Source organism: Aquarana catesbeiana, linkage group LG02 (genome assembly GCF_042186555.1).
Source record: "Aquarana catesbeiana isolate 2022-GZ linkage group LG02, ASM4218655v1, whole genome shotgun sequence".
Lineage (NCBI taxonomy): Eukaryota > Metazoa > Chordata > Amphibia > Anura > Ranidae > Aquarana > Aquarana catesbeiana.
Window position 1 is genome coordinate 187840275 of NC_133325.1, and position 13697 is coordinate 187853971.

General features: G+C 40.7%; 1 protein-coding gene across 1 annotated transcript in view; it reads left to right on the forward strand.

Moving 5' to 3' along the window:
• PRKAG1 (protein kinase AMP-activated non-catalytic subunit gamma 1) overlaps positions 1-6161 on the forward strand; it is a 53508-nt gene extending 47347 nt beyond the window's left edge. The window contains exons 12-13 of the mRNA XM_073614053.1: positions 4026-4119; positions 5355-6161. Of these exons, the coding sequence (XP_073470154.1) occupies positions 4026-4119; positions 5355-5371 (111 nt within the window). The 3' untranslated portion in view covers positions 5372-6161. The remainder of the gene's footprint in view (positions 1-4025; positions 4120-5354) is intronic.
• Positions 6162-13697: the final 7536 nt, after the last annotated feature.

Genomic DNA, 13697 nt, shown 5'->3' on the forward strand with positions numbered 1-13697 from the left:
AGCGTGTCTGGAGGAAACCAGCCACCGCTCATCACCTAGCCAATACCATCCCTACAGTAAAACATGGTGATGGTGGCAGCATCATGCTGTGGGATGTTTTTCAGCAGCAGGAACTGGGAGACTAGTCAGGATTGAGGGAAAGATGAATGCAGCCATGTACAGAGACGTCCTTGATGAAAACCTGCTCCGGATCGCTCTGGACCTCAGACTGGGGTGAAGGTTTATCTTCCAACCGGACAACGACTCAAAGCACACAGCCAAGATAACAAAGGCGTGGCTATGAGACAACTCTGAATGTCCTTGAGTGGCCTAGCCAGAGCCCAGACTTGAACCTGATTGAACATCTCTGGAGAGATCTGAAAATGGCTGTGCACCGACGCTCCCCATCCAACCTGATGGAGCTTGGGAGGTCCTGCAAAGAAGAATAGGAGGAACTGCCCAAAAATAGGTGTGCCAAGCTTGTAGCATCATACTCAAAAAGACTTGAGGCTGTAATTGGTGTCAAAGTTGCTTCAACAAAGTGTTCAGCAAAGGCTGTAAATACTTATGTACATGTGATTTTTTTGTTTTTAATAAATTTGCAAATATTTCAAACCAAACATTGTCATTATGGGGTATTGTTTGTAGGATTTTGAGGACAATAATGAATTGAATCCGTTTTGGAATAAGGCTGTAACATAACAAAATGTGAAAAAAGTGAAGCGCTGTGAATACTTTCCAGATGCACTGTATTTAATTTGTGTCTATGAGAGGTGTGTACCCTTGTTGGATGGTAAGTCGGGGTGGCGATGCAGGCAAAGATTTTTGTAATTCCAGGGTAGGGCACAGTTAGTCTGGCAGAGCTAAAATAAAAGAGACCTGGTAGTTTGGGGGATTGAGAGCTTTCAGATGACTTAGTCCGGGGGGGGGGGCGGGGGGGGTCAGTCAATTTTGTCCATTGATCGGGAGCATAGCAGACCAAAACGGTGTAGAGCCCCTAGGGAGAAGTGGACTTATCCAAAAAAGCATGTCATCGCTAGTACCTGGAGCAGGAGAGAAACTAACTGCACAGCATTCACAAACTCATATTTCCCAGTGTCCCAAGCAGGTCTGCTGCTGGCTGGCAGTATAGGTGCGGGGAAGTACAAGTAAAAAGGCGCAAAGCACAGTTACCTTGAAAGTAAAACCGATTAGTCCAGAAACTGAAAACTGTAAAAATGCATGTGTAAGTTCATGCATATATACTGGGAGTATATACAAGAGGTCAGTTAGGGCGGCCACCAAAGGAACCAAAAGCAGGGTCCAGCAAGCTAAAACAACAACAAGGAGAGGGGCGCCTCTGAGTATAAATCATAAATACATTTTATTAAAACAACAATATCCACTCACGTGGAAGTTGGAGAAGTTGCATTAGGGTCGGTTGGCTGGGCTGGAGAGATGCGGTGGAACTACAGGTCACAGCGGTTCCTGCAGGGCATGCCAGGTCCAAAGAGGATTAGTTCTTGCAGCCAGGTTCAGTCTCTTGCAGCGAACAGTCCAACACAGCAGGATTTGTGTTGGACTGTTCGCTGCAAGAGACTGAACCTGGCTGCAAGAACTAATCCTCTTTGGACCTGGCATGCCCTGCAGGAACCGCTGTGACCTGTAGTTCCACCGCATCTCTCCAGCCCAGCCAACCGACCTTAATGCAACTTCTCCAACTTCCATGTGAGTGGATATTGTTGTTTTAATAAAATGTATTTATGATTTATACTCAGAGGCGCCCCTCTCCTTGTTGTAGGTGCGGGGAAGGATGGACAGCAGCAGGTACATGCACAAACATAACGTGTTGGATGGTGCATATTACAGTGCTGTGGAATGCCAGAGCTGTTTAGATCTCTAAATTTATCTAAGCATTTTATTTTCTGTTCCCAAAACTGGGAGGATGGCCAAGTATGTGCAGCACATATACCTATGTCCTAAGCCAGATGTTCAGAAGTATTTGTTAGTTCCTGCCTTTCTTTAGTATCATTAGGAATATATGTAAACCATGGCAAGCATTATACCAAACCTGTCATTGGAGACAGGTATATCGAAGCTACCATTGCTTTCCTGCTTCTGAAACTATTAGTTGCCTGGTTATAATTTCAACCTTTAGGCTTGAATACTTTGAGACACTGACCCGGAACAAGTATCAAAATCACAAGTCAGAACAAAGTTCTTTCTTATTTGCTTACTTCTTCAATGGAAGTGACTCCCAAAATATTGAAACGAGAGTCAGCTTGACAGCCATGCACTTAACACAGTCAGAGAGGTCCGTAATATAATCAGTTTTTAATTAGACTGTGTCCATTTAAAAAAAAAAAAAAAGTGTCTCTACTGCGAACATATGCTATCTATAGCACTGCTTCCAGTTACCCACATGGTGTGCTTGGAATCCTTACTTTTGGACAGGGAGAGTCCGTGGGAGAAGAGAATTGGGGGAAGGATGTGGTTAACTCAGCAGCAACCTCTAGAACTGGGCTTGTTTTAGTTAGTTTTATTTTTCAGAGAATTAAAGGATAAAATCACCTTTCTAAATAAAAAAAAAATAATAATAAATGCACATTTTTTGCAGGTAAAAAAAAAGTGCATTTATTTATTTTTAGGACCCTGTAAAGCATGGGTGCCCAACCTGTGGCCCTCCAGCTGTTGTGAAACTACAAGTCCCATGAGGCAATGAGAGCCACTGACAGTTACAAGCGTGACTCCCAAAGGCAGAGGCATGATGGGACTTGTAGTTCCGCAACAGCTGGAGGGCCGCAGGTTGATCACCCCTTGCTGTAAAGCATTGCTCCGCAGATCACAGGTGCAGTCTCAGGCTCTTGCAGACTGTCAGTGCAACTGTCTGCCCATACCTTGTAAAGGCAGGCAGTTATTGATTGACAGGAAGAATCAATGATGTTAGAGCGATCATCAGCGCCCTGGTTGTTCATTGAGAACTACAACCCATCAGCCACAAAGGATGTGTCGGTACTTGTGCATTAATTCACAGAACTCTGTGAATGAATGATGTGGTCTTGTGGGCTGAGCACTACATGGCCGCATTGTTTTCAAATTTTGACAGTGGGTGCAGAGAAGATCTCCGGCCTGCTGTCATAATTAAAAGGGGGATCTGGGAGAGGTTGCTGGAGCATGGAACATGTAACCTGTTACCAAAGGTGAACTTATTCTTTAAAAGTACATACCTGTGTACATGACATAGGTTTGGCATACCCTGAATCAACTTGGCAAATGGCTATTAAATTGACATATACATTCATGTCCATAAATATTGGGACATCGACACAATTCTAATCTTTTTGGCTCTATACACCACCACAATGGATTTGAAATGAAACGAACAAGATGTGCTTTAACTGCAGACTTTCAGCTTTAATTTGAGGGTATTTACATCTAAATCAGGTGAACAGTGTAGGAATTACAACAGTTTGTATATGTGCCTCCCACTTTTTAAGGGACCAAAAGTAATGGGACAGATTAACAATCATCCATCAAACTTTCACTTTTTAATACTTGGTTGCAAATTCTTTGCAGTCAATTACAGCCTGAAGTCTGGAACGCATAGACATCACCAGACACTGGGTTTCATCCCTGGGGATGCTCTGCCAGGCCTCTACTGCAACTGTCTTCAGTTCCTGCTTGTTCTTGGGGCATTTTCCCTTCAATTTTGTCTTCAGCAAGTGAAATGCATGCTCAGTTGGATTTGGGTCAGGTGATTGACTTGGACATTGTGTATAGAGGCAAAAAGATTAGAATTCGATACGAATCTCTTTTGTACTTTTTTTTTTTTTCTTTTAGGTAAGTTTTTTTTATTTATTTTTTTATTTTTTTTATCTTTCTTTACATATACCTCCTGTAATTTTCAATAAAACTTACTGAGACAAAAACAAGTACATACCCGTGTGGACGTAATATAACAAAACGGTCACAGTAGGTCTGTAGGTCTCTTGTAGTGTGTTTGTTATAGTGATAGAGGTTGGGGCTTACTATTTTCTTTAAAAACACATTTTTATTTTTCCCTCTAGGTACACAGACTGGTTGTAGTGGATAAGAATAATGTGGCTAAAGGAATTGTTTCTCTCTCTGACATCCTGCAGTGTTTGGTTTTGACAGCTGGAGGTAAAGTTTACTTAACCATTGAGGGACCAAACCTATTTCTATTTGTTGTTTACAAGTTAAAATCAGTATTTTTTGCTAGGAAATTACTTAGAACCCCCAAACATTATATATATATATATATATATATATATATATATATATATATATATATATAATTTTTTTTATTTATTTTTAAGCAGAGACCCTAGAGAATAAAATTGAAATCCTTGCAATACTTTGTCACGTCGTATTTGCACAGTTTAACAAAATAAAAAACACTTTTTTTAATTAAAAAATAAGAAATCAGTAAAGTTAGCTCTTTTTTTTTTGCATAATCTGAAAGATGATGTTACACCAAGTAAATTGATAACTAACGTGTCATGCTTTAAAATTGCACATGCTTGTGGTTTGGCGACAAACTACGGTACTTAAAAACCTCCGTAGGCGATGATTTAATTTTTTTTTTTACAGGTTACCTGTTTAGCATTACAGAGGAGATCTAGTGCTAGAATTATTGCTTTCGCTCTAATGATCGTGGTGATACCTTACATGTGTGGTTTGAACGCCACTTACATATGTGGGCGTGACTTGCTTATGCGTTCGCTTCTGCACATGAGCTTGGAGGGACATTATTATTACTATTTCATTATTTATTTTACTTTTTTTTTTTTCTTTTTTTCACGTTTATTCCTATTACAAGGAATGTAAACATCCCTTGTAATAGAGCAGGACAGGGCCTCTTTAATGTGAGATCTGGGGTCAAAAAGACTTCAGATATCACATTTACACTTTAAAGCAATAAAAAAGTAATTTTATGTTTACAAATAAAAAAAATGGGCCCTTTAAGGCTGGAGGGCAGAAGTTACGTTTGATGTCACTCCATTTCTCCAAGGGCCTAGATTCGAGTGGGGGCCACCTTGCCCTCACTCAACTTCCTGCCCATAACTCCCACGGACCAGATCGTTTCCGCCGCTACTGATCTCTCCAGTAAGCCACGGAAACAACCGAAAGCGGCAGGGGGGCACCTCTCCCGCCGCCCATAAAAGTGATCTCATGGCGAATCTGCCGCTGGGACCACTTTTATGTGAAAGAGGATTGCCCACTGTGCAAAAACTTCAAAGTAGCGATGTATATCCACAGTGGGCAGTCCGTAAGTGGTTAATGGGTGTTATTAAACATTTGATGAAGCTTTCTATAAGCTATGTTTGCATAAAAGACTTGTTAGGTTTATCTCTGTCTCTTTATCATTATGGCAGGTTCGCAAAATTCATGACTGGCACAAATGTAGTTCGCCACTGCAATGATGCAGTATAGAGACAAACAACGACCTTTGCACTTCTCATAATACAATGACCTCCACAAAGTTTCAGCACCCAGAATATCCCATCATTCTTCTGGAGGTGGAAAGAATGGATTTGCCACCAGCAAAAAATAACCAAGCATTCTGTTATGCAGCAGCGTTTATCTTCAGCAATACTATGGGGCATTACCAAGGATTAACCAATAATTTCATGATCGTGAACTTTGTAGTCCAATAAGAGGAGGATTACACCGTATTGAGGACTTGTCAGAGTTATTTCTGGCTTTTTTTTTTTTTTTTTTTTTTTTTTTTTTTTATAGCACTATTAATTTTTTTTTTTTACCATGCTGTCCACAAAGTAGAAGACCTGAAGGTTAGATGCAGTTTTCACCTAGATTTCTTGTTTAGGAGGAATTTAGTGTGGCTTTTACACACAGTGTTGGCCCCTGTCACAAGTTTACTGCATTTGAAAAGTCTGGTATTGGAGTCGTAGCACAATATTTTACACAAAGCCGTTAATAGTTTGCACTTGGCGGATGAGAGTAACACATGCCACTTTAATGTTTATATATTATTTTTCTGTAAGGGTATCAGTTAAGCAGGTATGTTTCCATTGTTTGGAACCAAATATATACTTCCTTTTCCTGAGAACTCAGCAACGCTGGAATTTTTACTACATAAATGTTTTCCAAAGTGTCTGTTTTTAACAAGATTTAGTGTCCATAAAATTGTATACCATTAATAAAATTAGCTTTTTCCTAAATTGTGTGTTTTTTATAGATTGTTTTTGTATGTGTTATGCCCCGTACACACGGTCGGACATTGATCGGACATTCCGACAACAAAATCCTAGGATTTTTTCCGACGGACGTTGGCTCAAACTTGTCTTGCGTGCACACTGTCACACAAAGTTGTCGGAAAATCCGATCGTTCTGAACGCGGTGACGTAAAACATACGTTGGGACTATAAACGGGGCAGTAGCCAATAGCTTTCATCTCTTTATTTTTTCTGAGCATGTGTGGCACTTTGTGCGTCGGATTTGTGTACACACGATCGGAAATTCCGACAACGGATTTTGTTGTCGGAAAATTTTATAGCAAGCTCTCAAACTTTGTGTGTAGGAAAATTCGAAGGAAAATGTGTGATGAAGCCGACAACAAGGTCCTATCACACATTTTCCGTCGGAAAATCCGACCATGTGTACAGGGCATTACTATTGTATTTTGCCACTTAAACCTGAATTTTGTCGTGTAAGAAACAGCCTAATTTACAAAGCTTTAACACAGGATAAGAAAATGTATTTCAGCCAAGTGTCTGTAATTTTGAAATCCTGATTAGGCTGAAATTCACTCTTTTTTTTTTTTTTTTTTTTTTTTAATAAATATTTAAATATTGGCACATTAGCTCTGTGATGCAAGCCTAATATATTAATTTCAGGATGCATTTTAGGTTAAATTCAGCAAAATGGGCAATCTCTACAGACATGATAGCAAGCCATACCTTGGTACGGACAGTACCTAATTTTCTTCGGTATAACACACTGGTCCTGAAATTCTGCCCCACTGCCACTTTTCCTGAGATCCAGAGAATAAATAGAAAACAATGGTAATTGCTGTAGATGACATTTGGACAAGTGTCCACCTTTCAAATACAGTAGTCCTTTTTATACCAAGGCATCTGGATGAAAAGCTGCCTGTGTTGACTACAACAGCCAATTAGATTGTTTACAAAGCATTGTATTAGAACAGAGGTGCTCAACCTGTGGCCCTTGGAGCCATTTGATGTGGCCCTCAACCTCAAACCAGAGAAACACACTTATATTATATCCTGCAGTTTTGTACGCTTCCTGAAAGTGCACAGACTCCTGAATGCAGGAGTTTTGGTGCGCTTTCAGAAAGTGCACCCCACCCGCAAGGTATAATAGAAGTCTATGGCTAACCCGCAGGAAAGCCACAGATGTACTTTGCTACACTCGCTGTGCAGGTAAACCGCAGCGCATCAGTGTGAAAGCAGCCTTATAGGGGGCTCAGAATAGTATGTTTTCAGTTTGGGGGAGGGCAGAAAAACCCCATATTTGAGACATGTTTTTACCACACACCCCCAACCCCTGATGTAGCGTCAGGTGTCACAATGGTAACCCCACCCCATGCTCCAGGGGGTTTTACACTTGGACAGGAGAGGGCGGCATATACAGGAAGCGATCCTCTCCATTTTCCTCCAGAAACCGATGAAATCCGGCTTCTCCCCCTACTGGCATTCAGTAGCTATAAGAGGAGACTGTTCTTTATACTTTTCAAAATAAAACCTTTGAAATTCTGCACCATTTAATTTCATTGTGGCCCGCGACCGGTTACCAAATCACTTATGTGGCCCTCGCTCTTCAAAAGGTTGAGCACCTCTGTATTAGAAGAACAGATACATATGACCTATTTGTTACTCAGGTACAACTATATTACATACATCTGAAGCCCTCTGGTGGGATCAAGTGGGATTTGTGCAGCGTCTGCACAGTAATGTCACCACGCGGTGCTCCTTCCTCTTGACAAGTTGCAACGGTCTGGAAATAACGCAATATTTCGTCACTAGGCGATTCACAAGGACTCCTGGGATACATGATGCTGCTATCCCAGGATCCCTTGCAAATCGCCTAGTGACGGAATCGCCTAGGCGGACGCACCAAGAAATACTGCAGACAAATTAAGAAAAACTGTATTTTTTTACAAAAAAAATAGCCATTGGTAAAAGCACTTGAAATGCTTAAAACAGACATTAAAAGAAGAAAAAATGGGTGAAAATGCGCTTTAAATGGAAGGTGAGCACACAGGTAGTACAAATGACAATGAAGCACAATTCCAAGGAAATCTGTCCAAAATGCAGCTGTTCCTGTACAATATTACAAATTGCAGGTAGTCTGCAAGTGGCATAGCATAAACACAATGTATGGCTTCATTGTATTTGTTATTTCATGTATATGTAAATCAAAATGCTTTGATCAACATACAACATCAGTTTAAGACCTTATCGATCGGGGCTCGACAAAACCAGGTCGCCATGTCAACTGGTAATTGCATCCTCTGTGATGTGATCTCTCTGCAATAAATAAACCTTTGGACGGTGATTGTTGATCCATGGTGTGCTGACTAGTATGTACACTTGTTTGATGTTTCCAGGACCCAGCTGGTAATTGCTGCAGCACCCATCATTTTACAAGCCTTGTTTGCCAGAAATGTGTACGATGGGACTATAGATAAGACTGAAAATTACATCTGGCGCCTGGGCTACACTGCAGCAGCGGTTTGGATTCTCCCTATGTGTCCACCCCCCATCCCCACCCTCCCAGGCATGTGTGGACTAAAGCCTTGTACACACACTCAGACTATTGGACAAATTTACGTCAGTTTTTTGTTGCATGCTAGTCTCAAATCAAAAGTGAAAAGGTTACTCACCATCAGAAAATTTTCATACGACAGAATTCAACGTCAGAAGTAACGTAATGTGTTGAATTGTTTTGCATGTGTTCTTTCATTTCTGAGCATGCCTAGTCTTGCTCTTCAGATTTTTACAGATACTAATTAACAGAAAATCGGACGTTGTCACATCAGACAGATTTTGGAGCCTGCACATCCAGTTTTTGTCTGACTAAAATTCGTAATCGGCTGTCAAAAGCAGCATACTAACGATCAGAAAATCGTCAGATCGTTCATCAGACGAAATTTAACTTCAGATTTTCTGATCGTGTGTACAGGCCTTAGGAGGTTGGGCTGGCCAGTAATTGAGGCTGCAGCTTTGCAGCCTGCTGGAGCGGGATACCTTTATGGGAACTGATCTCCTCCTCTGGAGATGTCATCCATGTCTTTATGGACCTTGTTGGTGCTCTTGTGCGCAGTCATGTTGGAACAGGAAGGGGCCATCCCCAAACTGTTCCCACAAAGTTGGGAGCATGAAATTGTCCAAAATGTTTTGGTATGCTGACCTTAAGAGTTCCCTTCACTGGAATTAAGGGGCCAAGCCCAACCCCTGAAAAACAACCCCACACCATAATCCCCCTCCACCAAATGATTTGGACCAGTGCACAAAGTAAGGTCTATAAAGACACGGATGAGTGAGTTTGGAGTGGAGGAACTTGACTGGCCTGCACAGAGTTCTGACCTCAACCCGATAGAACACCTTTGGAATGAATTAGAGCGGAGGCTGCGAGCCAAGCCTTCTCATCCAACAACAGTGCTTGACCCCACAAATGCGCTTCTGGAAGAATGGTCAAACATTCCCATAGACACACTCCTAAAGCTTGTGGACAGCCTTCCCAGAAGAGTTGAAGCTGTTATATCTGCAAAAGGTGGGCCAACTCAATATTGAACCCTACGGACTAATGCCATTAAGGTTCATGTGCGTGTAAAGGCAGGCGCCCAAATACCTTTGGCAATATAGCGTATGTTTACAATATTTCACATATAATAAAAATATGTAATACAAAATTATTGCACTTTACAAAAGCAGTTTTGTTCAAGGACTGCTTGACAAAGGGAGACTTGTTGCTAATATTTCAAATGTATTGATATCAGAGACACACAAGTTTAGGACTCATTCCCACTGGCACTCCTGCATTTAGCTTTTCTAGACGTAGGAGAAGATATTTGGGAAGAACTTTTATGCTTCCAAGATCGCTTTTTCATGCATTTAGATATTCCTGCTTTAGAGCAGTTTTTGGCACGTTTAGAGTTTCTAATTGGATTCTGGATGCACAGAATTCTAATGCAGTTAAATTGACTACACCTAAGGCTTCATGTACATAGGATGTTTTTACAACCTCTCCTGAACGAACGAACGATTTAACTTGACATATAGTAACCCACGTTTAAAACGTCTGTTTTGCCGCGTTTACATGCCGCGTTTAGCTGCGTTTGTGTTTTAGAAGTGTTTTTTCTTATTTTTTCAAAATAGCCAAAAATGAAAAACACCTGTAAATGAAATGCGGCTAAACGTGAGTTGCCGCATTTAGCTGCGTATAGAAGCGTTTGGCGCTCGAAATGCCTCTAAACACAGCTTCTGAACCCATTTATTTGCGTTTCAAAAAAAGCCTCTAAACTCAACTGCCTAGAAACGACTATAAACAACCCTGTGTACATGTACAGATAAGAGAACATAGAGGAGAGTTCAGGGGCAGTTGAAAAAAATGCCCAACTGCTCCTAAACATCTGTTTACCAGCAGCACAGTGTACATGAGGCCTAAATTCCAGCAAACACTCATTACCTGCATTTATTTGCATTTTATAAATGCCCTCTAACAGCTTTAGAAGAATGGGTGTAGATCACGCTGGACCGACTCTATCAGTCAGTGTTGTAGATTGGTAGGGTGTGGGCAGAGGGAAAGGATTATTTTCCATAGGTCCATGCCCAGTTTGGAAAAAGGTGGTGATGAGCCCTGTTAGGGCTTGGACTGCTACCTTGGTGTGCGTCCTTACGGTCGACTCCGCGTGTAATGTAGAAGAAATGGGGATAAAGAAGCACCCGGTGATCAAAGAGGTAATTTGTATTTTATTTGAAGTTTCAGCAATTGCTGCCTCTGAACGCACAGCCAGCGCTGAGGACTTGACAGTCCAGATCCATGTGCCAAAGGCACCCTCCAACAGGATCATCCCACAACAATTTTTGCTAGCAGCCCTGATGAAGGGGGAGTCTTTAGTCACGCGAAACACGTTGGCCTCTTTTTGTTGCTGAAACTTCAAATAAAATACATATTACTTACCTCTTTGATCACCGGGCGCTCCTTTATCCTCATTCCTTCTACTCTAACAGGTTTGACAGTGTCAGTATGAATGAAGCCTAAACCAAAAGAGAATTGAAATCAATTTTTCATTAAAGCAGCAATTAACCCAAAAATATAACATATTGCAGCTTTACCAATCATTAGGCTTCATGCACACTCCTGGCAGGAGAACAGCTTTCAAAACACGCCTAATTTGTGTTTATGCAAATGCGCTTAGGCACCTCAAGCACAATATTAATTTATTCTGGCCATTGAAATGAAAAAACGCTTGTGCTTAGGTGCGTTTAGACACATTTAGCGCATCAAGAGTTTTTTAAGCTCAAAAGTTCCTCTCCTGAGTGTGACTTTTGTGTGTGTGTGTGTGTGTGGGGGGGGGGGTGTTAAGAGGGAATTAAAAAAGCCTAAAAAAGAAAATGAATAATGAATGCAGCCATCACTTCTAAGAATTTGTAAGATGCAATATAATAAATGTTTGCTTTTGGGTTTAAGGCCGTGTTAAGGTTTAGAAGGGGCAGACATTACAAATGTATATGCATCACATTTCCTTTTGTTAAAGTAGTTTCTGTAGAAAACAATGCCTGTAGAAATTGTGAGGCCACCGAGGCAAGATTTTTTTTTGCCATCAGGACAAACTTATTGTTTCTGAATTCTCATTCTTAACCTCCCTGGTGGTATGATTATGTCAGATTTTTGCTTCTCAAAGCGGTACAATTGTTTTGCATAAAAATTTGGCGTTATATATTGTAGGCTTTTAATTCTTAGCAATAACACACTTAAATCTGTCCACATAGAGTCTAGTAAATATCCCGGGTATGATGAAGTTTGAAACACAAAATCATAAATTATAATATAATAAATAACTATAAATAATTATAACAAATAATATAATTATAATAAAATTAATTTCCCCATGATTCACTATCGCTCAAGTGTTCTACTTTACTGTCGCTGTTTTCTAGCTGGTCTAAAACCACTTTTGACGTAAAGGGACACTTTTTGGTTGCTATGGACAATCTTCAGTTTCCAGGCAGAAAGAACATTATATATATTATAAAACTGCATGCAGGGCACTGGACAAAGCACTGGGGACAAAAGGGAGATGAAATGATTTCATACAGTAATGTAATCTGTAAGATTACAGTGTACTGTATGTGTTATGAATTTTCAATTTTTTGAATTTGCCACCGGACTCCGCCCCCGTGCGTCGCAACCCTCGCAGGGAACAGAGCCCGGCACACAGGACATCGGGCAGAGGACAGAGCCCGCAGACACAGCGGGGGGACATCGCCGGATCCTGCAGACAAGGTTAGTACACTGCACCAGGATCCTGCAATGCAATCCCGAGTGTGGCTCGGGATTACCGCTAATGGTACTGAAATTTAACCCCGAGCCACACTTGGGAAAAACGTCAGGGAGGTTATAGCATACATCTACTCTACAGCAAAACAAAAGAAAATCCAATGCCTAGTGCACCTTAAAATAAAAAGTAGCTTTCACTGCAATAGTCATGTTCCATTCAGAGATGTCCCAAAATAAACTCACTACTCTCTCCAGCCTCTGGTTTTTCAGGCTGAGTAGCATACATCACATACCTGAAGAAGATGCCCGGGCGGGGAAAATGGTTAAAAAAAAAAAAAATGTGCAGGGGAGTAGGGCTAGATGAGTTATGGCCTTTTTAGAAAACCCTCAGGCTTTATTAATTATTCATTTTGGTAAAAATATAGAATCGCGCTAAATAAACATTGATATACATACATATACTTAATAATTCCGCAATGCATCTAATATGTGAATATCACATGTAATGTGAACAAAATTGAAAGAAGTGCGATAACACCAAAAAATTAGTAATTAATATGATAAACAGTTAATAGTGTAAAGGTGAGTCCAAAGACATAATATTGGCTGTATCACCCATGTGATAAATAAATAGATTATTGTGAAAAGTCCATCCAAAACTGTGAAATCCTTGGTACTGTAGAAAAATAGTGCTAGATCCACCACCAAAGAATGTAGATTGGCCGCTTACCAGAGACCCATGATCCCCCACTACAGAGGATCAGGGAGAGCCTGAGGAAACTATCCTCCGGACCATATCCGGTAAGCCAAAACCTGAGCTCATTATTGGTGTGGTATCATATCCAAAACACAGCCACCGGGACATAAATATTTCAGATTGCAACGTAATAACTCCAGCTCGCAGGTGGATGAGTGCACCATGAAAGATAAAAAGCTTAGAATGCAGCAGTCAGTGAAAGAGGGGAGTTTCAAACTTTTTTCAAACTTTTTTTTATTAATGTGGTGATTAAATACCACCAAAAGAAAACTCTATTTGTGTGAAAAAAAATTATATAAATCTCATTTGCGTACAGTGTTGCAGTGACTGCGCAATTGCCATTAAAAATAGCATAGCATAGCAGTGTTGCCAACCCCCCGTGAAGTGAAATTTACTGGCAGAACGCCAAAATTTACAAACGCGCCAATTTTTTTTACTGACAAAAAATCATGAAATTTACTGGCAGATCCACATT